The sequence below is a fragment of the Heteronotia binoei genome, chromosome 13 (genome assembly GCF_032191835.1).
Source record: "Heteronotia binoei isolate CCM8104 ecotype False Entrance Well chromosome 13, APGP_CSIRO_Hbin_v1, whole genome shotgun sequence".
NCBI lineage: Eukaryota > Metazoa > Chordata > Lepidosauria > Squamata > Gekkonidae > Heteronotia > Heteronotia binoei.
The window spans coordinates 56,912,775-56,939,083 of NC_083235.1; the positions used below are offsets into that span (position 1 = coordinate 56,912,775).

The 26,309-nt window shown below is 43.5% G+C and overlaps 1 protein-coding gene across 3 annotated transcripts in view; it reads right to left on the reverse strand.

Annotated features, from left to right (window-relative positions):
• Nucleotides 1–13,206: 13,206 nt before the first annotated feature.
• Nucleotides 13,207–26,309, reverse strand: part of GPRC5C (G protein-coupled receptor class C group 5 member C) — a 54,505-nt gene continuing 41,402 nt past the window's right edge. For all 3 annotated transcript variants that reach the window (XM_060252238.1, XM_060252235.1, XM_060252237.1), the window contains exons 3-5: nucleotides 19,138–19,232; nucleotides 15,894–16,040; nucleotides 13,207–15,241 (exon numbers count right to left, since the gene is read on the reverse strand). In XM_060252238.1, the coding sequence (XP_060108221.1) occupies nucleotides 15,209–15,241; nucleotides 15,894–16,040; nucleotides 19,138–19,232 (275 nt within the window). In that variant the 3' untranslated portion in view covers nucleotides 13,207–15,208. The remainder of the gene's footprint in view (nucleotides 15,242–15,893; nucleotides 16,041–19,137; nucleotides 19,233–26,309) is intronic.

The window sequence follows — 26,309 nt, forward strand, 5'->3', positions numbered from 1 at the left end:
GAGGTCAAAATCAAAAGACTTGGAGATATTAAACACTATCTAGGAATACAGATTGAGAAACTCGAGGATGGACTCTTAACTGTGCCAAAGATGAAAGATTATGGACTTGATAGAATCTCTTGGCATGAGAGACTGTAAAGAATCTAAGATAACTCTTGAACCTGCATACCTGAGAGCTCAGGGTGGTCAACCACTCAAAGACATTGGAGAATACAGAGAAGCTATAGGAAAACTCCTGCACCTGAGTAAAACTACCAGACCTGATATAACAGGTGCTGTCGGAATACTGAGCAGAAAAGTAAGTTCGCCTAATCACCATGATTAGAATGCAGTAAAGAAACTTGCCAGATACTTAAAAGGAACTATGGACTTAAGACTGATCACTGAACCTTCTGAGAATCCCAGACTAGTTGGATACATGGATGTCAACTATGCAGAAGAATCGTGCAATTACAGATCAACCAGTGGATACTTGTTCTTCTACAGAAATGGACTTGTAGAATGGACTAGCAGAAAACAGACTATAGTGGCACAATCTGCAGCAGAAGCTGTGTGTGTCAAAGCCAGTGCCTGCAGTGAACTTGAATGGATTTTTCATCTGCTGAAAGACTTCAAGATAAAACAACCTGTACCTATTGTAATGTTTGAAGATAACCAAGCATGTATTGCTATATGTAAAGGGGAAAGTAGAACAGCCAGCAATAGATCCAGGGCCATAGCCAGGATTTGGAAGATCAGGGGGCATTTACATTTGGGGGGGGGCACTGATGCCCCCCAGTGCCCCACATGACCTTCCCTCTAGTTGTTCTCCCTGACACCCTCCCCTCCCCCCCTCAAGGAAGTGAGGGTGGTGATGAGAGTGACAGGCAGGAGAATGGGCAATGATCAGGGCTGGGAAAGATGGGAAGGAGGCGAGAAGGCGGCGATCAGGGCTGGGAGGGAGGGGAAGAGGCCAGGAGAAGCTGGATCGGGTCTTGGACTGGGAGGGAGGGGAAGGAGGCGGGGAGAAGGCGGCGATCGGGGCTTGGAAGGGAGGGAGGGAAAGAAGGCAGGAGAAGCCGGCGATCGGGACTGGGGCTGGGACTGGGAAGGAAGTGGGGAGAAGGCGGCGATCGGGGCTTGGAAGGGAGGGAGGGAAAGAGGTCAGGAGAAGCTAGTGATCGGGGCTGGGACTGGGAGGGGAAGAAGGCGGGAAGAAGGCGATTATCGGGGCTTGGAAGGGAGGAAGGGAAACTGGGAAAGAGGCCAGGAGAAGCCGGAGATCCAGGCAGAAGCAGCCCCCCACCTCCCCACCAGTTAAAGGGCCCGATGATAAGCTATTTTGCGGGCCCTTTAATTAGCAAGGGGGCTTGGGCTGCTTCTGCCTCCAGCCCCGCAGTGCTATTTTAATGGCAGGGAAGGGAGGGTGGTGGTGAGGGGCAGGCAAGGAAGAGCTTCCCTTTCCTCCTGTCCTCTCCCTGCTACTTTCCCCACCACCACCATTAAAATAGTGCGCAGGGCTGGAGGCAGAAGCAGCCCCAGCCCCTGTGCTAGTTAAAAGGCCCGCAAAACAGCTGATCAGGGGCCCTTTAACTCCAGTAGGAGGCTGGAACTGCTTCTGCCCTCACCTGCCAAATGCTCATGGGGCCAGCAGCAGACCCCAGAACCATGGCAGAGGCCCCAGGGGCTGCTTGGGGCCTCCAATCAGGGGGCCTCACCCAGAAGTTTGGTGGCTGTGCCCCACAGGCCCCCTCATAGCTACGGGCCTGGGCCAGGCCATGTATGTACCTATTTAAAATTTGGTAGCAGAGATATTAACTTTATAAAGGACACAGAAAAACACAATTAAATATTTTTTTAAAAAAAAACCTTTAAAAACATGCTTAAAACATTAGCACTAATTGGTTTTAAATGTGCTTTCTTTGTATTTCTTCCATGGGATCCAGGGAACTGGGCAAAGTTCTTTCCTTCCTTCCCCAAGGGACTGGTGGGGGAGGAGCGTCAGCCAATAGTAGGAAGAGAAGTTTGGCTCAGTAGCTCTCCTGTGCAATTGAGCAAGCCTTGCAAAGCAAGCTGAGATGCAGAAGGAAGCAAGAGGGAGAGGAAACAGATGGCAGCCAGTTGCTCGGGGGCCTGATAGGAGCCCTCTGGGAGTCTGATTTGGCCCCCGGGTTGCATGTTTGACACCCCTGCCATAGGTTATAGGTGGAAACTTCCCCCAGATTCCTCTCTCCACATGCAGCACACCCAAATTGCCAGGAACTTCCCAGGTAGGAGTTGCCAACAATGGCCCCATCTTATGCTGGGAACCAACTGCCTGGCATACACAGGGGGTTGCCAACTCTGTCCTGGGAATTCCAGGAGATCTGGTGGTGTTGTCAGTGAAAAGTTGAATTTGGGGATTTCACCTATAACCTAATAAAGTTCATCCTCCAAAGCTGCCATTTTCTCCAGACGACGTGATCTCTGTTGTCTAGAGATTAGATGTAATTCCACTAGAACTCTAGGCCTACCTGGAGGTTGGCAATCCTACAATCTACAAATGCAGACAGCTGCCATTCAGAACACACTGTTAACTCTGCCTTGAAAATCCACTGGTAGGTCAGATGGAACCATGGTACATAATTAAGCCCTAAAATAAAACTGTGTTTGTTCTAATCCTTTGAGGAGGGATGAACATCCACCACATTTACATCAAATGTTCCTAAAACATTTTAGAGAGCCAGTTTGGTGCAGTGGTTAAGTGTGCAGACTCTCAAATTCTTTCAGAGCTATTCTGATCAAGAGCAGTTATGTGAGAGCTCTCTCAGCCCCACCTACCTCACAGGGTGTCTGTTGTGGGGAGAGGAAGGGAAAGAAGATTGTAAGCCGCTCTGAGACTCTTTCAGGTAGTGAAGAGCAGGGTATAAATCCAATCTCTTCTCTTCTTATCTTGGAGAACCAGGCTTGATTTCCCACTCCTTCACATGCAACTGCTGGAGTGATCTTTGGTCGATCACAATTCTGTCAGAGACTGTTCTGGAAAGAACAGTTTCTGTCAGAGTTCTGTCAGAGCAATTTCTCTTTCCAGAACAGTCCCTGACAGAATTGTGACTGACCTAAAACACAGGGTGTCTGTTGAGGGGAGAGGGAAAGGAAAGGAGATTGTAAGCCTCTCCTTCAGGTAGTGAAGGGCGGGGTATAAATCCAATCTCTTCTGTTCTTCTCTTCTAAAACTACAGTGCCCAGCAGGGCAAGTGAAGCGATAGCTGAACAAGGCCAGACAGACACTACTACAGGACAGGCCCAGCAGAAAAACTAAGGGTGCATTAAATAATGTGCTTTGCAACTAGATTTTTACCATGTAAGAACAGCAAAATCCACTTGCAAACAGTTGCCATGTGAAAAGTACCCTAAGACAGTACACTAGTCACTGCCTACAGTTCTGGGCTAAAGCTTCTGATGATCTTCAACATAGATCTAAAGCATTTCCTGCACACTGATCCTTCCCTGCCTTTGGGGGCAGGGCTTGTCCTTGTCTGGAGCAACTACTCACTACCAACAAAAGACCTGTTCACTTACACTCTCTTCTTCTCTTGAACTGAGAGAATCTAGCAGACAAGGCCACTCCCAACATTCAACAAGGACAACAACAACAACAAGACCTGAACTAATAGGGTTGTCTCCTCCCCCTGCCCTCCTTCCATGAGTCATGGAGTCATTAGGGGCTGATTGGATTCACTGTACAAGCAGGGACAAAGAAAGGGCTGTTGTTACTTACCTCGCGCTCACAGTGTCAGTTTGACTTCTACTGTGTTGGAACAAAAGATTTCCTGTTAGTGTTGATCTGCCCTCAGGCACTTTTGCTTGCTGGATTCAATGGCCATATCCATAGAAAACCCCAACATGAACACATCATGTTGATGAAACATGATAGCTATTTCTCAGCCACCTCTGCCCCTCCTCTTGCCCAAGGCAAGCAAGCATCGCTCAAAGAATGCACTCAACCATAAAAATGCATCTGATGAACATGGCTGACTATTCCATTAATACTGGGGGGGGGGGGGCGTGTTCTGTAATGGAACCTAATACATAAAATCAAACAGGTTACTGGGGGTAGAGTTGCCAGCCTTCAGGTAGGGTCTGGATATCTCCCAGAATTACAACTGATCTCAAGATGACAGAGATCAGTCCCCCTGGAAAAAATGGCTGCTTTGGAGGGTGGACTCTGGCATTATGCCTCCCTGAGACCCCTCCCCAATCCAAATCCCACACTCCTCAGGTTCCACCCCAAATCTAGAGGTATTTCCCAAGCAGGAGTTAGCAGTCTTAACTGGGGGTATCTATAAAGTTACAACTCTTCTCTTGTCTTCCTGTGTTCCATTTTCACCAATGCCTCACTCCCTTTTTACTGTCTCCCTTCATATCTCTTGGTGTATGACATAGTTTACCAGCAATGGTTCCACTGATGTCTAACTTCAAAATTTACAAACAACATCAAGAATGGGGAGGGACGGTGGCTCAGTGGCAGAGCATCTGCTTGGGAAGCAGAAGGTCCCAGGTTCAATCCCTGGCATCTCCAAAAAAGGGTCCAGGCAAGTAGGCGTGAAAAACCTCAGCTTGAGACCCTGGAGAGCCGCTGCCGGTCTGAGAAGACAATACTGACTTTGATGGACCACAGGTCTGATTCAGTATAAGGCAGCTTCATATGTTCATATGTTTTAGGGGAGGGACGGTGGCTCAGTGGCAGAGCATCTGCTTGGGAAGCAGAAGGTCCCAGGTTCAATCCCTGGCATCTCCAAAAAAGGGTCCAGGCAAGTAGGCGTGAAAAACCTCAGCTTGAGACCCTGGAGAGCCGCTGCCGGTCTGAGAAGACAATACTGACTTTGATGGACCACAGGTCTGATTCAGTATAAGGCAGCTTCATATGTTCATATGTTTTAGGGGAGGGATGGTGGCTCAGTGGCAGAGCATCTGCTTGGGAAGCAGAAGGTCCCAGGTTCAATCCCTGGCATCTCCAAAAAAGGGTCCAGGCAAGTAGGCGTGAAAAACCTCAGCTTGAGACCCTGGAGAGCCGCTGCCGGTCTGAGAAGACAATACTGACTTTGATGGACCACAGGTCTGATTCAGTATAAGGCAGCTTCATATGTTCATATGTTTTAGGGGAGGGACGGTGGCTCAGTGGCAGAGCATCTGCTTGGGAAGCAGAAGGTCCCAGGTTCAATCCCTGGCATCTCCAAAAAAGGGTCCAGGCAAGTAGGCGTGAAAAACCTCAGCTTGAGACCCTGGAGAGCCGCTGCCGGTCTGAGAAGACAATACTGACTTTGATGGACCACAGGTCTGATTCAGTATAAGGCAGCTTCATATGTTCATATGTTTTAGGGGAGGGATGGTGGCTCAGTGGCAGAGCATCTGCTTGGGAAGCAGAAGGTCCCAGGTTCAATCCCTGGCATCTCCAAAAAAGGGTCCAGGCAAGTAGGCGTGAAAAACCTCAGCTTGAGACCCTGGAGAGCCGCTGCCGGTCTGAGAAGACAATACTGACTTTGATGGACCACAGGTCTGATTCAGTATAAGGCAGCTTCATATGTTCATATGTTTTAGGGGAGGGACGGTGGCTCAGTGGCAGAGCATCTGCTTGGGAAGCAGAAGGTCCCAGGTTCAATCCCTGGCATCTCCAAAAAAGGGTCCAGGCAAGTAGGCGTGAAAAACCTCAGCTTGAGACCCTGGAGAGCCACTGCCAGTCTGAGTAGACAATACTGACTTTGATGGACCAAAGGTCTGATTCAGTATAAGGCAGCTTCATATGTTCATATGTTCAATGCATTTGTCCTTTTGTGACTCAAATCCATTGATTAAGTTCTATGCAGAAATGCAAGATGCAAAACCTCACAGAAACAGTGCCTGTTGTGGACAATCCCAGATGCATGGGAACTGTCAGTGAACACCCAAATGGATAGGAAAACAGACATTCTTATTTTTATTATTACTTGATGGGTTCTAAGGCTGAACCCTGAAATTCCAAACAGGTTCTAAGGTTGAATTCTGGCTTATTTTAAATCCTGGTGAGGTGAGCATATGAGTAACCAATTTACACATCAGCTTAAGTTGGTCATGTAACAACACCAATTATAGCTACTACTAGTACACTGTCAAAAATAAAACTGATAAAAATAACCAAGATATAATGCAAGAATTTCTACAATCACTACAACATTAAGCACTTTTTGTGGTGAGCAGGCATAACTAAATTAACTAGAATACACTTTTTTCTTGCTAAACAATGCACTTACCAATATCAATGAGTGGCCTGTTACAACTAATCTCCACAATATAGACATCAGTTCTTCTGGAAAAAATGGCAGCTTTGGCATATGGACTTTTTGGTATTCCATACAGTCTTAAGAGAAATAGAAGTCCTAGAGTGACATCACATGACCACTGAGCTCCCTCTACTACCTTTCCCAGGCATCTCCTCCAGATCTCCAGGAATTTTTCAAGCTACAGTTGAAAAACTAAGTAAGGAATTGTATAGTTACAGAAACTGCTTGAAATATTCAGAGCAAAAATTAGGCTACTATTAGATTTGCTGACCTCTAGGTGGGACCTGGAGATCTCTCAGAATTACAGCTGATATTCAGTCAACACAGATCAGTTCCCCTGAAGAAAAAGGCTGCTTTGGAGTGTTGACTCAACATTATGACCTGCTGAGAACTCCCTGCCTTCCCCAGGCTCCACCCAGAAATCTCCAGCCATTTCCCAACCCAGAGTTGGTAAGAAGTTTGGAGGGAGGTCTGTGGATATGATGTCATAGAGTCTGCCCTCTCACTAGGGTTGCCAACCTCCATATGGCATTACGGTTGCAAGGTCCTACCGCCTTCCTGACAGGGAATCTTCTGTCCTTCTTAGGAAAGTCTGCCCTTCACACTTTGTGTGTGTGGTGCATTGACATCACCCGGAAGTGATGTCATCATACCATCGCCACATGGCAATGCTCTAGATTTGGATAAAACTCTATGGTTTGAGCCCAAATTTACCATTAAGTTTTGCCCAAAAACTACAGCACCATCACATAACAGATTTTATTTACTTATTTACAACTTACGTTGTACTCATTGTTACATACTTAAATGTGTCTAAGTGAGTCATGTTTCACTCAGTTGCTTATGTTGAATCTGCTGTTCAGGGTTCTGCATTAGCTTTACGTCCTGCATGTTGTGTCTTTTACTGCTGTAACAAATGTCTTACACTCATCTCCTCCATTTTACTCACAACCCTATGAAGTACACTGAACTGAGTATGTGACTGGCCCAAGGTAACCCAGAAAGCTTCCATGTGAGAATGTAGTTTCAAACCAGGGTCTCCCACATCCTCATGCGATACTTTAATTACTGCATCGCACTAGTGTCTTGTACCCTCTGCACAACTCAAAATTTGAGATACATGCAGAGGTTCCATTTCCTCCTTGTTCTGCTGTGTATATGAAACACAGAGAGCATGTGTGCATGTTTCAGCATTGTATCATGTTTCCTGTGTTTCAGTATGTCATATGTACTCATGAGAAAGGCACCTGGCTTTTTCCCTTCCAATTTTTGGTCTCTTGTCTACCTAAATATATCAGGGGTGGCCAACAGGAGTTCTCCAGATGCTTTTTGCCTACAACTCCCATCAGCCCCAGCCAGCATGGCCAATGGCTGGGGCTGATGGGAGTTGTAGAGAAAAAACATCTGGAGAGCTACCGTTGGCCACCCCTGATATATATAAATGAGTGCAAGATTCTACATGCTTTATTTCATGTCCACCTATGATATGTGCATGATTTGACCCATAGGTTGTATCTATGGTCTCAGGTTTTTTTTAATTATCTGCTCTGCCTGCACTTAATTAGCTTCCTGCTTTCTTAGTGAGGAAATGTCATAGCCTGAATTGCATTGTGGTCTGAAATTTGTCCTAACGGTACAGCTTTGGCGGCAGGAGCCCTGTATGCGTATTAAAAAGCTGACACCTTAATAAAAATATTTGGAGCACAGGCTTTTATGGTAGAAGGGATATGGCCAATAGTTAAATTAGCAATGCTAAATGAACCACCAGGGTGGAAAAAGGAAGTCAATTTTGGAAATTCCTGAAGCTGGCCTAATATTGTGAGCCATCAAGTCACAACTGACTCATATTTGATATTTTCAGAGCAAACAACACGTAGAAGTGATTTGCCATTGCCTGCTTCTGCATAGTAATCCTGGACTTCCTTGCTGGTCTCCCACCCAAGTACTAATCATGGCCATCTCATGAAGTCTCTCAATAATCCTATTATTATACAATTACACCAACCAGTCCACCATTTATTCAAACGCTTCTCAACTTTTTAAAGACATCTCTGCATGCTCAATTATTCTCATCATCCACCCCAAATACATTCTAGACAAAATAACTGTGGCATGCACAGGAAAGAACAGCGAAGGTTAAGAAAAGGGACAGAAGGGTTGGATTAAGAAGCCCAGGTCTTTTCCTTTTGCCCTGAGTGCTCAGTTGCTCAAAAAAAAGCCAGCAATCATCTCAAAAATAATGGTTAAATGGGGTTTGCTGTTTGGCCCGTCAACCAGTTAAATATTTCCAGATGCATCAGTAACTAGAGTAATGTTTAGCCACGAACAACAGTTCCCAGCATGGGCTACTTATGCAAACTCACACCTGAACAATCTGCATGAGATCTTTAGGGTCTGTACAAGCCCCCAGGGGGCTTCAGTTGTGCTGCAATTGCCATCACCTGTTTGCTCACTTATTATAGAGCTCCTTTGTGGTGACTTTTTTGAATAGAAGCACAGTCTTTTGTCTGTGCAGATGGCCACAGCACTGCTTTTCTGCCATTTCTGATGGAGGCAATCATGGCATGTGTAATGATAAAATACCTAGAACCCAACAGCATTAACCCAAAAACTAAAAACCTGGCAAGGGCTCAAAAAACCATCGATATGGGGCCTTCTGTAAAGTAGGGTCGCCAAGTCCAAATCAAGAAATATCTGGGGACTTTGGGGGTGGAGGCAGGAGCAAGGATGTGACAAGCATATTCGAATTCCAAAGGGAGTTCTGGACCTCACTTTTAAAGGGGCCGCAACCTTTTAAATGCCTTCCCCCCCCCCCCCCGTTGGAAGTAATGAAAGATAGGGACACCTTCTTTTTGGGCTCATAAGAGTTGGACCCCCTGGTCCAATCCTTTTAAAACATGGAGGGTATTTTGGGGAGAGAGACTGGATGCTATCCTTAATACTTGGTGCCTCTACCTCAAAAAACAGCACCCCCCCCCCAGAGCCCCAAATACCTGCAGATCAATTATACCCTATGGAAATTAGCCTCAATAGGGAATAGTGAAGTGCCCAGCAAGATTTTCCTCCCCCCCACCCTGCTTTCTGATGACCCTGAAGTGGGAGGAGGGCCTTCAAACTGGGGGATTGGCAACCCTACTGTAAAGGCCTTTGCAAATTTCCATCCTGAAGCAATGTAGGAGGTATTCATCAAACTCCAACTTTTACAGTAGGTGAGAAAAAAACCCCGGTTCTTCACAAAACCTGGATAATAGGTCACCATTGCTATCCCTTTCATGGATCTGCTACTACTGGCACCAGCTTTCTCTCTGAAAAGAGCAAAAACATAATTGAAACTAATGTGTCATTAAGACAATTCTGAAGCTTTTAAAAACAAAATGCATCTCCTTTCGTTTCAGGGGCATTGAAAAGGTTTGTGCCTTACCTGCCCTTCAGAACAGAACATTGAGCACAGCTTGGATGCCTGCTCTGTAGCAACCCTGACAGGTTGAGCCAAGATGGCTGCTGACTGGACAGACACTGCTTTGGCCAACCTGTTAAGATGCTTCAAACCTGACACAAACATTTATCAGTCAAAGCTTTTTCTGGTTTGAAAATACACAATTAAGAAAGCTTCACAGGCTTCACTAGCAAGATAATTTCAGCTGCTGCTTAAGGAACCAGAGCAAGAACTGAAAATAATGGTGGAAAAATTAATGAAACTGGTTTTGATCATGTCCATCACATTATTGAGCACAGCTGATGTAGAAAGCTGGCTCTTTTATCTTAGCATCTAGGACCCACTAGCAAGTCCCCTCATATTAAAGTTGCTGAGTAACAAGGACAAACCTTGCAAGCTATTTTTACTGCAGACAATCTCAAGCAGCCCAGAAACATGGGCCTCAGGAGACAGGTGGCTTGGACCAAAATAAGGTCACAACAGAGCAGGTTCTATCCCTTGGAAAGTGGGGTTTCAAGTTGGAAGAGACTGGTTTGGACCAGCCAAATTGCCAGGTTACAGCTTCTGAAAGCATCCCATCTTTCTCTGCTCCTCAGCCTGCCTCAAGGAGAAAGAGGTCACTGAGCTCCCACCAGCCACAGACAGAGGCACTTCAGGTGCTAAATAATTCATGAAGTTTCTCTTTGCTCAGAATGCCATATCCTGAGCAGCAGGGGGGGAAACGCTGCAAAAAGGAAAGGCTGTCCAGTCAGGATGTATGCCACTTGACCTTGGCATGACCTTTTCAAACCTCTCCAGAAAGTTGATCATGCTTGACTTATCTGGAGTGTAATCTTTTTATGAAGGGTAATGGTGGGTTCATGCTCAAAAACCATTAGATATGGCAAACTTTCTTAAGTAAACATATGCATTTATCAATATGAGGGGAAAGGATGGCACTGATTTCCATAATGAAGGAATAAAGAGGGCAAGGAAGGGCCTTTGCTCAGGGGTACAGCATCTGCTTAGTATGCAGAAAGTCCCAGGTGATGTGAAAGACCTCAGCCTGAGACCCTGGAGAGCCTCTGCCAGTCTGAGTAGATAATACTGACTTGATGGACCAAGGATATGATTCTGTATATACTTCATTTTTAAGAAAAAGATGATATTGGATTTATACCCCAGCCTCCACTCAGAATCTCAAAAGTCTCAGAGTGGCTTACAATCTCATTTACCTTCCTCCCCAACAACAGATACCCTGTGAGGTAGGTGGGGCTGAGAGAGCTCTCACAGAAGCTGCCTTTTCAAGGACAACTCTGCAAGAGCTATGGCTGACCCAAGGCCATTCCAGCAGCTGTAAGTGGAGGAGTAGGGAATCAAACCCAGTTCTCCTAGGTAAGAGTTCATGCACTTAACGACTACACTAATTTAACTACACTATACTACATTAAGAAAATATAAGCCTTGCAATGAAATGCAGATTAGTCTGTGCTGTTGTATTCCCCATAGCAACCTCTGGCTGTGAAAGATGAACCATGAAGAAGCAAGACAGGAGGAAAACCACCTCATTTGAGCTGTGGTGCTGGAGAAGGCTCCTGAGCATTCCTTGGACAGCAAAGGTAACAAACAAGCAAGTATTGGACCACATAAAACCAGACACGCCTCTGGAAGGAAAAAATCACAAAACTGTGGCTGATATTTCATCCATGTCATGCAGAAGAACTCACTAGAAAAAGCAATTATGATTGGATTGGTTAATGGCAAAAGGAAACCAGGCTGCTAAAGAACAGGGAAGCTAGACACCATAAAAGTCAACACCACCCTGAGCACGGAACAACTCACAGAAACAGTGCAAGATCAGAAAATGTGGAGAGAGCAGGCTCATAGGACTGTCAAGAGTCAGACACAACTGAATGGTTAACAACAAGAACAACAACAACAACTTCTGTTTCAGAAGACTTAGAGGGTTGCTAATCTCCAGGTGGGGGCCTGGAGAACCCCTAGTATTACAACTGATCTCCAGAAGGCAGTTCCACTGGAGAAAATGGCTGCTTTGAAGGGTCCACTCTATGGCATTGTACCCCACTGAGATGCCTTCCCAACTCAGACCCCACCTTCCCCCTGCCCTACCCCCAAATCACAAGGTATTTCTCAAACTGGAGTTGGCAACGAAACATCTAAGAATAATTTTGTTATTTGTCATATAGATATTTTGGAGTTCTCATCATGCTATGGCATGTTATCACTATTCATTTTAAGTAGTAGACAAAGTAGTCCACTCTGGGGGTGCATCCTGAAGAGGGCAGGATATAATGCCACAGAGTACACACACGCAGGAACCGATCTCTGAAGACTGGAGACAAGTTGTGATTCTAGGTGACCCCAGGACCCACCTGGAGGCTGACAACCAAATATGAAGAATAAAGAATACATACATTTGCATTACCAAACCAAGAAACGCAAAAAGGGCTTGTGTGTCACTTGTAAAGATGGCTCTATGATAGATCAACAAAACTGAGGACATTATATGCTAGGCAATAAGATGAAGGTTTATTTTGAGGCATCTAGGGTCTGGGGATTTAAAACTATAACTGCATCATGTATTTTGGGTGTGTTCATATTTATAGCCCAAGAAAGCACTCCTTTCCACCTCAACCTGCTATATTTAAGTTCCTAGTTCTAGTTTACACATCCGTACAGATACTTATTTGTTCATTTATAACCTGCATTTCCCCTTATGTTGTTCTTTCTGCTTTAACTTCACAATAACCATATGAGGTAGGTTAGGCTAAGAGTTTGTGACTGGCCCAAAGTTACCTAGGAAGCTTCCATGGCAGAGCAGGGTTTCAAACCTAGATCTTCTGTGTCCTAGCCCAACGCTCTAAATCATTGCACCACACCATAAAGTCAGCCACTGAAACTCAGGACTGAGCTGTAGCAATTGGACAGACTTCCTCTGCTCTTCAGTTGCATGTTCATAGTACAGCTGAGTAGTCAAGGCAACAATCCGTAAAATGGAAAACAAAACAGGGCAACTGAGCTTGGCAACCCAAAGGACAGCAAGTAAGGGAGGCAGAAACAAGAACTGATGAAGTAGATGGCAGCAGTTGAGCCTTAAAAAGTGTGGCATGTTTGGACTCCAAAGAGGAGGATGTGGAATGGAACTGGCTCCTCATATCACCTGACCCCAAGCCCTTTGGGGTCTAGATAACAGTATTACTGGCATGAAATATCTGCAGTTATGACAAACCCAGCCTCATTCAGCTGTTAGTTTGCTGAGTAACTTAAGGCTGGCCATGATCTCTCAAGCTAACATATTTTACAGGACAGCTGTGAGGACACCGTGGAGGAGAGAACAGAGTACACTGCCCTAAACACATCTGAGAAAGGTAGGATCAAAATGTAACAAACATCTATTTACTATTACATTTTTATTCCACTCCTCTTCCAAGGAATCCTCAAACATCTCCATTCTCTAAATACAGCCAGGGGGAAAAAAATTCAGCAGCACTATTTAGGAAAAACGTTGGATTTATTTGTCAGATAACTGGGCTATAAAGCCAGCTCTAGAAGAACACACTTCCTTTAAATAACAATAGGATTAAAATATAACAGTCTCACACACATTCCTCCTTATCTCTTTCTGCAATTCACTCACATCCATCATTTTAAAAAAATCACATGACACTTTGTTTAGCTATATATTTTTTTCCCGCCCAAATGCTACACACACACCAGCAAAGCACAGAACTTCTCAAAAAAGGGTGGGTAGAAAACAGGACTCAGTGCAAGCCTCTTAGAAATTTCCCTGCAGTTCAGAGGACTGTAAACTGGCCCTTTCTATTTCTAAGCAAAAAAAGACAGGACAGAGCCTCGAGGCAGGATGTGGCCTTTCCTTCCCGATGTATAAAACCTGCCTGTCTGGAGAGCTTAAAACTGAAGGCCCATTTACAAAAGGCACTGCATACACCAGCCTCAGAAGCCAGAACATGACTGATGAAAAGGCACTGCTAGGAGCATGCAGACTCTTCCCACTCCATTTCTGCAAAGCTTGTTTCAGTGTCCTCAACCTCTGCCCCCTGCCAGCAATGTCTTGTTTCTTGCCTTTTTCCTCTCTTCTCAATAATGAGAGCAAGCTGAGCTACTCATTTGCACAGAGAACTGGGGGAACACTGGGCACATAAAGACTATGCTTAGCACATAGTCCCAACAACTGGCACATAGTGGTGAGCATGGGAAAGTAGGCTGCCTTGAAGGCTAAGGTGCCTCCTGAAATAGGACTAGTGTATTTGCATAAATGGCAGGCCCTACTGACTGTGGTTTGTACTCATTGGGTCGGCATCCTACTTATCAGGTAGGCACCATGTCAGTCAGCACTGCTGCAAAGGCTGTGGGCAACAGAGGGCTGTTCACTGAGCTCTCACAAAAGAACTAGGAAGAGGCCCTTTTGATGATTCAGCTAATAAACAGGAAAATGTTATAGACAAGTTAGCAAATATTCGGGAGGGTTCTGAGAATTCCCAGGATGCATGGAAACATGAATTTACCACCTTAATCTTCACAGAACCTCTGCACAACCAGCAGGTCTCCCATAGACACACACCCCATTAGTTGCAACATACATCATGTTGAACGGATGGCCTTCAGGAAGCCATCAATAGTTCAAAAGCCCTATATCATGTTGTTGGGATGTTGCCTTCTAAATAATAAACAGCCTCTCCCATTTCCCATTCTGACATTGAGCAACGCTCCAAGTATTGAGAAGTCATGTGCTGCCTTAATTTGTGTCAAGAAAACAGCAGGTGAGAGGACTACTAAGATTTTGGGAGCAGCATAGCTCTGTCACACTCCAGGTCTTGAGTCAAAGGCGAGAAAGCTGTCAGATAGCTTGCCACAGTTCAGGTCAAGACTACAAAATTTCTTGCAGCATATGACAGTGTCTCTCCACAGCATGATGAGCATGAACTCCATCAAGAGAACTGCAACATGACCCTTCTCAGCTGTGCTGTTTGGTAACAAAATGGAAAGCAAAGGTACCCAATCATCCACCAAAAGGCTGAATTGCAACCAAGGAGAGGTCTTGTCAATACCAGCAGTGACCTGTTTATACAACATAAACACAATGGATTCTGGAGAAGGCCAGACACGTACAACAGAGTCAACCTGGTTCTTCAAAGATGTGGAGTAAAAAACATGGGGGGGGGAGCTCCCAAAGTGCTGGCTAGCTGCACTGCAGAGGTGGCACTAAGAATAACCTGAATGACAGCTCCAAAGAGAACAGAAGCCCCACTGTTCAGAATTAAAAACAGCAGGCATATCCCAACACTATGACCCAGATTTTAAGTAGCAGGGACTAAGCAGAGCTTGTTCGGATATGCACAACAAAAAGAAAAGCACTGTTTCATCTTCCGGGATGAATCTCAGATGGTTAATTGAGGCCTAGCCCCATCAGATGATCCTTCAAGAAGGCAAAGTTAGCATGGTCTTCTCTCTGCCAAAACCAAGATGTAGGCTGTTACCATCTGCTCTTGCTATATGGAGACGAGGTCTAAAGCAAACAGAGACAGAAATTAGGTCATCAAGTTTTGTTTAGTAAAAAGGTTCTGCTTAAGCACAAGTAACTAAAAACTAATAAAATGAGTAAGTGAATGTGTGTCTGTGTTTGTGTGTATGCCTGCCTAATTGGGAAGGACAGGGAATAGCTGTTCCTGCAGCTCTTTTCCTATATTTAGGAAGGGATTTCAATCCTGCAGGGTACTCCTACTTGGAATCTACAGGCCACATTACTTCCCCCAACCCAGGTTTGAAGGTGTACAAATTATGCATAATTTTGCATATTCTCAAAGCACACTAATCTCTTCCCCACTGACTAAATTTCAGACTGCATGGGAGTAAACATATAATGTATAAATAGATTTTAAAAAACAGAAAGGCAGAGCTGAAGATTGAAGTCCTAAGAACACTTTCCAAAGAGCCAGCCCCGATTAATAAAATTGGCTTTACTTCCAAGTAGACCTGCTTAGACTGTTCTCTCAATGTGCTATATTCTACAGGGACAGTTCTGTTAACACACTTTGCTGTTTTGCCAATGGACTAGTACGTGGGATTGCACTGGAACAGAATCCTACTGTTGCCTGTCACCTACTACCTAACTTCATTGCTTATGGCTAAACTAGCCACTGCCTATGTCTTTTATGCACCTGTTCACTCTTTCCATCCTTCTGTGTCACCTGCTGCTTATTCTGTGAAAGGTAGGCATCCTCGGCACGCAGCGTGGAATTGGCACTGCCCATCACTTGGCTGTTGGCTGTGGCACGTGGGAGGATAACATCATAGGTCCCTTCCATCTATAAGCAAAGCAGAAAAAGAGGATAAATATTAAGCTCTGGGCAATAAGTAAGTGTGGTCAACTGAAGCGGTTTTTTAAATTCCATCTATTTAAGAGCTAGTGGAAAAGAGATGTGCATTTTCCTGATCTTCACCTGCTATGACTACAGCCCTTGCTCACTTATCTTTTTTTATTAAAGCATTCACTGCCTTTCTCCATGGTTCACCTGGAAGTCAGCTCGAGTTGCCAGGAAACCAGGGGGGCATGTGGGTGTGGCCATCAGCAATGGCATGGCATGTTACACATCTCTAAGAATCTGGAAACTCTCACCAAAGCCCACTGTGCTTAGCAAATTGTTAGAAGCACCAGGAGACACTTGTCTGCTGACCTCAGTTGGCAAGAGGAGCATATATGCTTTCTTATATTATCTATTAATTTAAAAAGTTTTGAGTGGCACATTAAAGTGAGAAGTGGAGGAGAGAATAAGGAAGGAAGCGCAAAGAAAAGGGAGGCTGAGAAATGGTATATGAAGCCAAAGAAGGCACATTATCAATTGATTAATCATTTTCTTTGGCACCTAAAGAGTATCAGTAAGAACTATTTGTTCCTTTTTGCTCGGGGCCATAGCAGCAGACTTGAGCACACTGCAGAGTGGTCTCAATCTGCCAACAAGATATGCAAGGACCTCTTGATTCCCAATGGTGCTACAGCTTGAAAATAGCAAAACTGCAGCAGCTATTGTCTTGGGGCTGATGTCGAGTAATGTCCAATGTGGCCAATTTTAAAGCATTAGGTGGGCCTCTCTAAGGGCCTAAACAAGGGATGTGCTCTCTCCCCTCTCCTAGATCCCAATATCTTGGGAGTACAGCTTGACTAGGCCACATGACTAAAAATGGAATTGTCTCACTGAAGTCTTTGAGTGCCAGCATCATCTTCTGTTGAGCTACTAACATTGCAGAGCTGGAAAAAGTAAAGAAGATAGCGAGCAAGATGATTAAGGGTAGAGATGTAAAATTTCTGGAAATTTTGAAGCTCTGTTTTTTCCGGAAAAAAATGGAAATATTTGGAAAAATTTAAAAAATGCTACATTAGCACTTTTTTCTTTTCCAGATTGAAAGTCATTCTGCTACTTTAGGAACATAAAATATGACTATGGACAATTTTACTTGGCCTGAAATTATCACAACTAGAAAATTAAAAATATAGTGTATCCAAACAATTATTACAAACAGAATTTACTTTTTAAATAATGTTTATTTGTAATTGTAACAAATGGAGCAACAATCTCCTGAACAGTTTACTAGTTTATGTGGAACAGACAAAAAACCTCCACAAAACACTTTTTAAAAATCCAGAAGAAACAATAATTCATATTTCCTCTCCACAATATTAAATAAAAATAAAAAATCCATTCTCATAAAAAGAATTGAAGGGGGAAGTGTATAGAAGGGAGTGTAGGATTAAGCTTCAATGAATGGGCATGACCTAGGACTTGTTTGTCCTCAGTGCACAGAGATTAGAATAATCTGATACCATACATATTTTTTATAAATGATTTGGAAAATATTTGAACACCTTGTCTTAAAATATTTTATTAATCATGTTAAAATAAAATGTTGCATAATCAATTTTTTTTCTTTTCTTCAATTTTTCCAATTTTTTGGAAAAAAACAAAAAAAGCTTTCCAAATTTTTCCGGTTTTTTTCCAGGCCTTCACATCTCTAATTAAGGGGTTGGAGCATATTTCCCAAGAGGAAAGAGTCTGGTTTCAGTTTGAGAAAAGAGACAACTAAGAGGGCATATGATATTTTATATTTACTTCATTTAAGATGATGATATTGGATTTATATCCTGCCCTATACTCTGAATCACAGAGCCTCAGAGCGGTCACAATCTCCTTTACCTTCCGACGCCCCCCCACCCTGCCCCCGCAACAGACACCCTGTGAGGTGGATGGGGCTGAGAGAACTCTTACAACAGCTGCCCTTTCAAGGACAACTGTCTCCTATGAGAGCTATGACTGACCCAAGGCCATTCCAGCAGCTGCAACTGGAGGAGTGGGGAACCAAACCTCGTTCTTCCAGATAAGAGTCCATGTACTTAACCACTACACCAAACTGGCTCTCTTATACCCCACCCTTCTCCCTAATCAAACCCAAGGTAATTTGCATACTTCTCTCCTCCCTTTCATCCTCACAACAACCTTGTGAAGTAGCTTAGGCTAAGAGTGTGTGATTGGCCCCAGGTCACCCAGAAAGCTTCCATGGCAGAATCGGGATTCAAATCTGATTTTCCTAGATCCTAGACCCTACACTCTGACCACTGTACCACACTGGCTCTCCAAAAATCACAGCGTCAAACTGGTGCTGGTGGAAAGCACCACCAAGTTGCAGCCAACTCACGGCCACCCATGAAGATAGCCATGTTCATCTCAAGCAACAGAACAACATTTGAGTCCAGTGGTACCTTTAAGATGTACATGAAAGCTTATACCCAGAATAAAACTCTGTTGGTCTTAAAAGAGGACTCCAACTTTGTTTTATCGCCATCCCATTCAGTTTTCAAGGCAAAAGACATTTAGAAGTGGTCTGCCATTTCTTAGCTCTGCAATCCTGAACTTCCTTGGTGGCCTTCCATTGAAAGACTAACCAAGTCAACTCTGCTAAGCAGCAGGTACCTGATGAGATCAAGCTAGCCTGGGCCATCCAGGGGAGTGGAGGAGGCTTTCAATCTGAAGTGGCACTCCTTAAAAAAAGGTCAACTTCCTCATTTAATGTGTGTTACAATTAGGCCTCATTCTGCCTAGAGAATGAGACAAACTCTCAAAGACCTGAGCAAGTAGATTTTCACCCCTGGGAAGCAAACACAAATATGGCTGCTACTTGTTATGAGCCCTCAGCTAGACACAAATTTACACAGAATGTCTGGGTTTGACACATCAGGCAAATCTGCAGTTCGTCAGGCTGCCCAGCTTTCCCCAATAAACAGACAGCTAATGGAGGGTCAGTTTTAAAAGCCAGTCACATAGAATACAAAGGAAGCTGAGCTGCAGCCAAGAAGCTGGACTAGAGAAGGAAAAGGATAAGACAAATCAGCACAACTGTACACTCACTTACAGGCCCTTTGTGCATGAGAGCCATCTCTGTGGGCTGGTACACACTTGTCAGTAGCTGCCCATTGTACCCACTGTATGGTGACACAGGTTTTTTTGCTGAAAAATAGAAACCAGAAGACAACAACATTTAAATATAAGCGCTTAAGTGCTTTCACAGACATAGGCTATATCCAGATAGCAATACTACCAGAGAACAAGGGGGGCAAAGGGTGGATGTACTGTATAATCTAGCCACCAAGTTAACAAATTGAAAATAACCTCAGGGTAAATTGTTCTTTTTTTGCAAAACACAAAGAAAAATTACTCTAAGCCTTTTCCTCTCAGTGTATTATCTCCTGTACAGTAGTAAATATGTCACAAGAAAAGCCACTTTTCACTTACCTTCTGCAGTCAAAAAAGCACCTGAAGTACAAAACTGCTTAAAAACTGCTTAAAAACAAATTATATGTTTGCTCTATAACAAGGGTGGCCAAACTTGCTTCATGTAAGAGCCACATAGAATAAATGTCAGATATTTGAGAGCTGAAAAACATGAATGTCAGATATTTGAGAGCCAGACATGAAGGCAGGAAGGCAAATAGATAGGCGAGGGGAGAGAAAGGTGGAAAGAAAGCAAGTTTAACTTTAAATGTATTCTCCAAGCCACCAGCTGGCTTGGTTTGGAGAAGTGATTTAAAGTGAGAAATGCCTATTCCAAGCAGGCTAATAGGGCAGTGGGGGCTTTGAGAGCCACACAAAATGTTTGAAAAAGCCACATGTGGCTCCCGAGCCACAGTATTGCCTCCCCTGCTCTATAAAATTCATGGAGGTTAGTTAGTTTTCTAATAGCTAGGTTTGCCAGGCCCTACATGCCTGGCAAGTGGCAGGAAGTTTGAGGCATGGATGTTGGGTCCCACAATGTCCTGTGCACCACTACATCACTCCTGGGAACAACCTGTAAGTGATGCAGCAGCACAAAGTGAGCACTAACCTCCCCCCTCTCCTTTGGCTGCTCTAGATGGTCCCCACCACTGCAGGAAAGCTGGCAGTTAGGTTAGTTTGAAGGCACAACTTCTCCTTCCCAAAAACAGGTACTCTGAAGGCAGCAAATGTAATAATGAATAAACTAAAGATTAAAAAAAACACATTTGGATGACATTGCCATAATTCCCCTATTACTAGAGAAGTAGAACCCCCCCACCACCAAAAAAAACCCTCCAAAAGTTTCAGGCCTGTCATTAATGTGACACTTTACAGGGTTGCCAGCCTCCAGGTGGGGCCTGGAGATCTCCCGCTTTTACAGCTGGTCTCCAGCTGGCAGAGATCATCGCCCCTGGAGAAAATGCCTCCTTTGAAAAGTGGACTCTATGGCATTGTACTATGCTGAGGACCCACCCTTCCCCAAACACCACCCTCTTCTGGATCCACCCCCAAAGTCTCCAGGTATTTTCCAGCACAGACCTGGCAACCTTACAAATTAAACATATGAAACTTAATTAACAGGAAAAACTCCACATGTTAAATGTCAAGCTAGAACACACACAGTTTCAAAATAAAACTGATTTTCATGTGTAGCTATCACACACACACACTCGAAATTCATTTTGACTGTGAAAACATACATCCACATTTATTACTTTAATCAAACTCAAATATTATCCTTGAGAAAGTACCACCAGGTTCCTTCTCCCATATCTACTGTGTTTCACTTCACATGCCACTAGAAATCCTCAAGAGTCTTCACCTTTGCTCACAAAGTTTTATGAGGAAAAAGCAATTTCTCTGCATCTTCCACGCTGTTACTTTCTGCTGGAAGCCAAGTTAAAAGCACTGACTCATCACTGTCCCTTAGCACGAGAGCCATCAAAGGTCTTCTGGGAGTTTTGTTTTCTACATCAGCCATAAAACAAAGACTTGTTTTGTGAATAACTACAGACAAAATAGGATTTAATGAGCACGCTGTGCCAAGACAACGGAGTCCTCTAGGGTTTGTAGCACTCAAGAGGCAATGCTTGTCATAAAAGCCCTGGGCAGTCATTAAGTCACATATGTGGCATTAGCCAATCAAGTTTCCCATAAAGATTTGTCAGCCAACCAAAATTCTTTATGGAAGTCATATTGGCTTAGGGCTGCCAAGCACAGCCTGGTGACCAGCAGGAAATTGGGAGGAGGGGGTGACATAAGCAAACATGTGATATCTCTTGTGGGGAGGGAAAAAACCAGAAGTGATATGGATCCCAGAGATTCCTACAGTGGAAAGAAACCAACACCATCAGCAAACAGCAATTTTTAAAATTATTTTTTCCCATCAGGTACAGGATTGTGGCTGGGGGGAAAAAATGGGAGGCAGAGGATCTCTCACAGGAAACTGGCATCCCTACATTCTTGGTAACATCACTGTATTCGTCTATGAAAAACTCCTAAGAACACTTTCCTGGGAATAAGCCCTGTTGAATAAGCCTCAGTAGGCCTACTTAGTACCGTTCTCTAAATGAATGAAATTGCTTTGTCTTCCTGCGGCAATAGCATGAAAGGCCCTTCTAAGGTAGCCAAATGCTTAGAGAAGAAGTGTCCTTTCCCTTTGATAGAGGTAAATTCAGCAGGTGATGTTATTTATCTGCATACCATGAAAAGCTTCTGCTGCACATTTCTGCACCATATCCCTCTGTTAAAGGGGCTGGACCTGTTTTCTCCCAGCCTGTGATAATCCCAGTCCCTCCAAAGACTGCTACATTCGAATTTATTAAAATGAAAGGAATAGCTTGGAGTTGCATTGCCAGAAATAAGGGCACTCTCCTAAATTCTGTTGGGGATTCTAAGTTCTTCAGGGAAAAGTATTCCTGTGTTTCAAACTAGAGAAGAATACACAGTGGAGGCAGTATCTACCAGAAGGTTGCCAGGTGACCTGGGAAATTCCTGGAGATTTGGAGGGGGGGCCTCTGGAGGGGGATTTAGCTTAGAATCTATGTTGTACTATAAAGCAGGTGTCCCCAGTATGTCACCACTGTGCCTGTCAACATCTTTCCTTGTACCCAGCAAATGTTTTTTAGGACATGAGTAGAGACAGGAGGGACCCAGCCCAGCTTCTGGTTACTTATGCAGTTTTAAAAGTTGTGTCAGCAGCCACTGCCACCACAGCATAAGGTTTTCACTGTGTGACTTAAAGTAAACTGTGTATATGCAATAAAACATTTCAAAAACAGTATGTTCATTTTAAAGACATCCCTGCCTGAAATGTTGAAGAGTTGCTATTACAGTGAAGCATGATCTCTCTGACATTTTGTAACTGGCTCTGCCTCCTGCAGAATGCATTTTGGGGCTGCACCTACCACCTTCTACCATAGTTCCAAAGGTGCCTATATGCTTTAAAAGATTTTCATACACTTGGCCCCTTAAAGCCACTGTTCTCTCTGTGGAACTGATATCTGTAGCCTGGAGATCAGTTGTAATTCCGAGTGAACTCCAGGTCCCTATTGGAGGCTGGCAACTCTAGAAGGAGTACAATAAAGAACATAATAAAGAACAATATAAAGTAGAGCGCAAGAACTAGACAAGGCGTAAAAAGGTTATGAATCATGGAATAACTGTGATTGGCATGGTATGCAATTATGAACTAAGGGCAGTTTGGAGCTCCCCCTCCCCTTTTCGTAGTGCCCTTCACCACAAAGGGGGGATACCCAAAGTCCTATCCAACTCATGTTTCTCAAATGCAGGCCTTATTGACTTCAAAGTGATTTCGGATTGCTTCCTTGTAAACATACTTATGATTGCATTGCTTCCTTGTAAACATATTTACGATTGCAGCCTGTGACTATTTTTCTTAATATGCTTCAATAGTAGCATTGAAATAAAGCTTCAAGATGTATTTTCTCACCGCAACCCATGCAAAGTAGCTGGCTAGCACAATAATGTAACACCTACCCAGGCTAACTAAACATGCACATCAGCTTTGCACATGTAGTGGTCCATATTAAACAAGTTGCTGTGCAAATGCAAAGCAGCATGGTTATTTTGCCTTATAAGCATCACATGTAAATCAGGTCTTGAATTAAATCACAGCAGGTTTGAAGTTTCCCGCCAGATGGAGAGCAATCTGCTGCTTTTGAAATACAAGTGTATTGAGAAAGCATACTAAACCTCTAGGAAAATGTGCGAGGGTTTTTATGATAAAGCAACATCTAATGACTTCTCAAGAAACCTAAAAACGTGAAGGCTCAGCCCTCAGGAGAAATTTTTAAAAGGCAATGTACCAGCTGCATACCTGTCATTAAAATGTGTTATTTTTACAGGCAGCGTGCCTGCGCAAGGAAGGTTCTTACTTTTTGCACTGCCTGTATCCACACACTGCAGCCTGACATACAAACCTGAGTAAATTTACATGCATAACAGCAAGGTTAATAAAAAGCTGCCGAACTTGCATATGAGAGAGCTTCTTAGCATTCAGGTATTCTCAATACTATGGAAGGCCAAAATGGGTCAGACAAACAAGTTTGATGGACTTAGGTGGAGTCTTTGGTAGGAGGTAGACAGCCAAGTGCAGAGGCTAAACAACTAAGTGAGCCTGTTTACATGAGGTTTTCAACACAAGCAGCAATACAGGAAACACCTCCTCAACCTCAGAAAGCCTTCTCATTTATTTATATCTCACTCTTCATCAGGAGAACTTAGAATGGTGTATAACGATATCCCAAACAGTCTCCCATCCAGAAAAAAAGCTTGAGTCTCCTGTCCAGTAATAGTTTAACACCATAAAATTATTGTGTGCTATTCCACTGTTTTCTAAATCGACTGGAAAAATTACCTCACTAGGCCCAAGAATTACAATTTAATGGTAGGTTTTTAAAAATACTGCCCCATATATGTGCCTAGTGCACACACACACACAACTAAGAAAATGTAATATACAAAATCCAATAATAATTTATATGATTAACTAACTTATTGTAAAGAATCTAAGAAAAGTAATCCACAACAGCCAACAGTGCAATCCTTTGATGCTTTAGCCTAATCCCACTGAAATCCACTGGATAAATCTGTATGGGATTGCAGAGTTAATTTATTTGTGGAATGCTGGTGACTACTTATCATCTATTGGAGAACAAATCAGGATTGCTGATGAATATAGAATATATGTGCAATTTAAAAAGAAATACTGTACATCCCAGTGAAGGAAAATCACAGGAGCTTGGAAAAAACATGTTTTTAAAAAATCTCTTTTTCAAGCTATCTTTTAGGGTCCAACCTACCATCCAGACTGCTACTTCCACTGACAGTAGAATCTATCAGTGCATTTTTACAATGATTCAGTTCTCATGATTTAATTGTGATTTAATTCTCGAGGCAGGCCTATTGGGGGGCGGGACGACCAAGTTCAAAGTTACAGTGTAAGTACAAGATAGCACATGCTGATGATTTTGAAAATCCAAGGAAGAGATGGAGGCTCCTTCTCCTAATCGTCAAGTAATAATCTTTTGACTCAACTGCTCTGCAGTTGATAATAACAAATATTATAAAGGTTTGTAATTACTGTAACATTTGCAGTCACTCAAATCAGATCCCTAAATGAGTGTTAGAAGCAGGGACATCAATAATGTCATCGTATTTTAAGCACAATAAAACATTAAAATATTTGTTCTTCTGTTCACTTTGCACATTTTGAGCCAGGCATCTTCGTTGAAAGAACTTTCTAAAACCTTGATTTGAGGTAATTAGTTGCTCAGGCCTAGCAAAGTATGTGCAAAGTAAAAATGGTCATGCAAAGTAAGCATGGTCTCACAAAGCTGAACAAAAACTGGCTAATTAATAGGAAATAGAGAGTGAGTATAAATGGGCAATTTTCAAGGTGGAGGGTGGTAAGCAGTGGGGTACCACAGGGCTCAGTACTGGGTCCAATGCTTTTTAACTTGTTCATTAATGATTTAAAGTTGGGGGTAAGCAGTGAAGTGGCTAAGTTTGCAGATGACACTAAATTGTTCAGGGTTGGTAAGAACAAGAGGATTGTGAGGCACTCCAAAGGGATCTGTCAAGGCTGGGCAAGTGAGGTTCAACGTGGCAAATGAGGTTCAACGTGGCCAAGTGCAAGGTAATGCACATTGGGGCCAAAAATCCCAACTATAAATACAAGTTGATGGGGGGGTGAACTGGTAGAGACTGATCAAGAGAGAGATCTTGGGGTCATGGTAAATAACTCACTGAAAATGTTGAGACAGTGTGTGACTGCAATAAAAAAAGCCAACGCTATGCTGGGGATTATTAGGAAGGGAACTGAAAACAAATCAGCCAGTATCATGATGTCCCTGTATAAATCGATGGTACGGCCTCATTTGGAGAACTGAGTACAATTCTGTTTGCCACACCTCAAAAAAGATATTATAGCATTGGAAAAAGTGCAGAAAAGGGTAACTAGAATGATTAAAGGGGTTGGAACACTTTCCTTATGAAGAAAGGTTAAAACGCCTGGGGCTCTTTAGCATGGAGAAACGTCGACTGAGGGGTGACATGATAGAGGTTTACAAGATTATGCATGGGATAGAGAAGGTAGAGAAAGAAGTACTTTTCTCCCTTTCTCACAATACAGTCTTGTGGGCACTCAATTAAATTTCTGAGCAGTCAGGTTAAAACGGATAAAAGGAAGTACTTCTTCACCCAAAGGGTGATTAACACATGGAATTCACTGCCACAGAAGGTGGTGGCAGCTACAAGCATAGACAGCTTCAAGAGGGGATTGGATAAACATATAGAGCAGAGATCCATCAGTAGCTATTAGCCACAGGGTATTGATAGAACTCTCTATCTGGGGCAGTGGTGCTCTGTATTCTTGGTGTGGGGGGGGACAACAGTGGGAGGTCTTCTAGTGTTCGAGCCCCACTGGTGGATCTCCTGATGGCACCTAGTTTTTTGGCCACTGTATGACACAGAGTGTTGGACTGGATGGGCCATTGGCCTGATCCAACATGGCTTCTCTTATGTTCCTATGCTCTGCTTTGGTTAAGCAGTTCTAATTAATTAACATTAGTTAAATGGTAAAACTGATAAAAAGAAAGGCAAAATAAGAAAAATCAGTTCTGAAGTAGAGGGAAGTGGATTCAGCCATAAAACTGTGTCTCAAAGAGAAACATTTGGTAAGTCTGTGTGTATCTGGGCCAGCCAGCTTTTTGGGGAAGTAAGCAACAGTCAAATCCAAAGGATGAGATA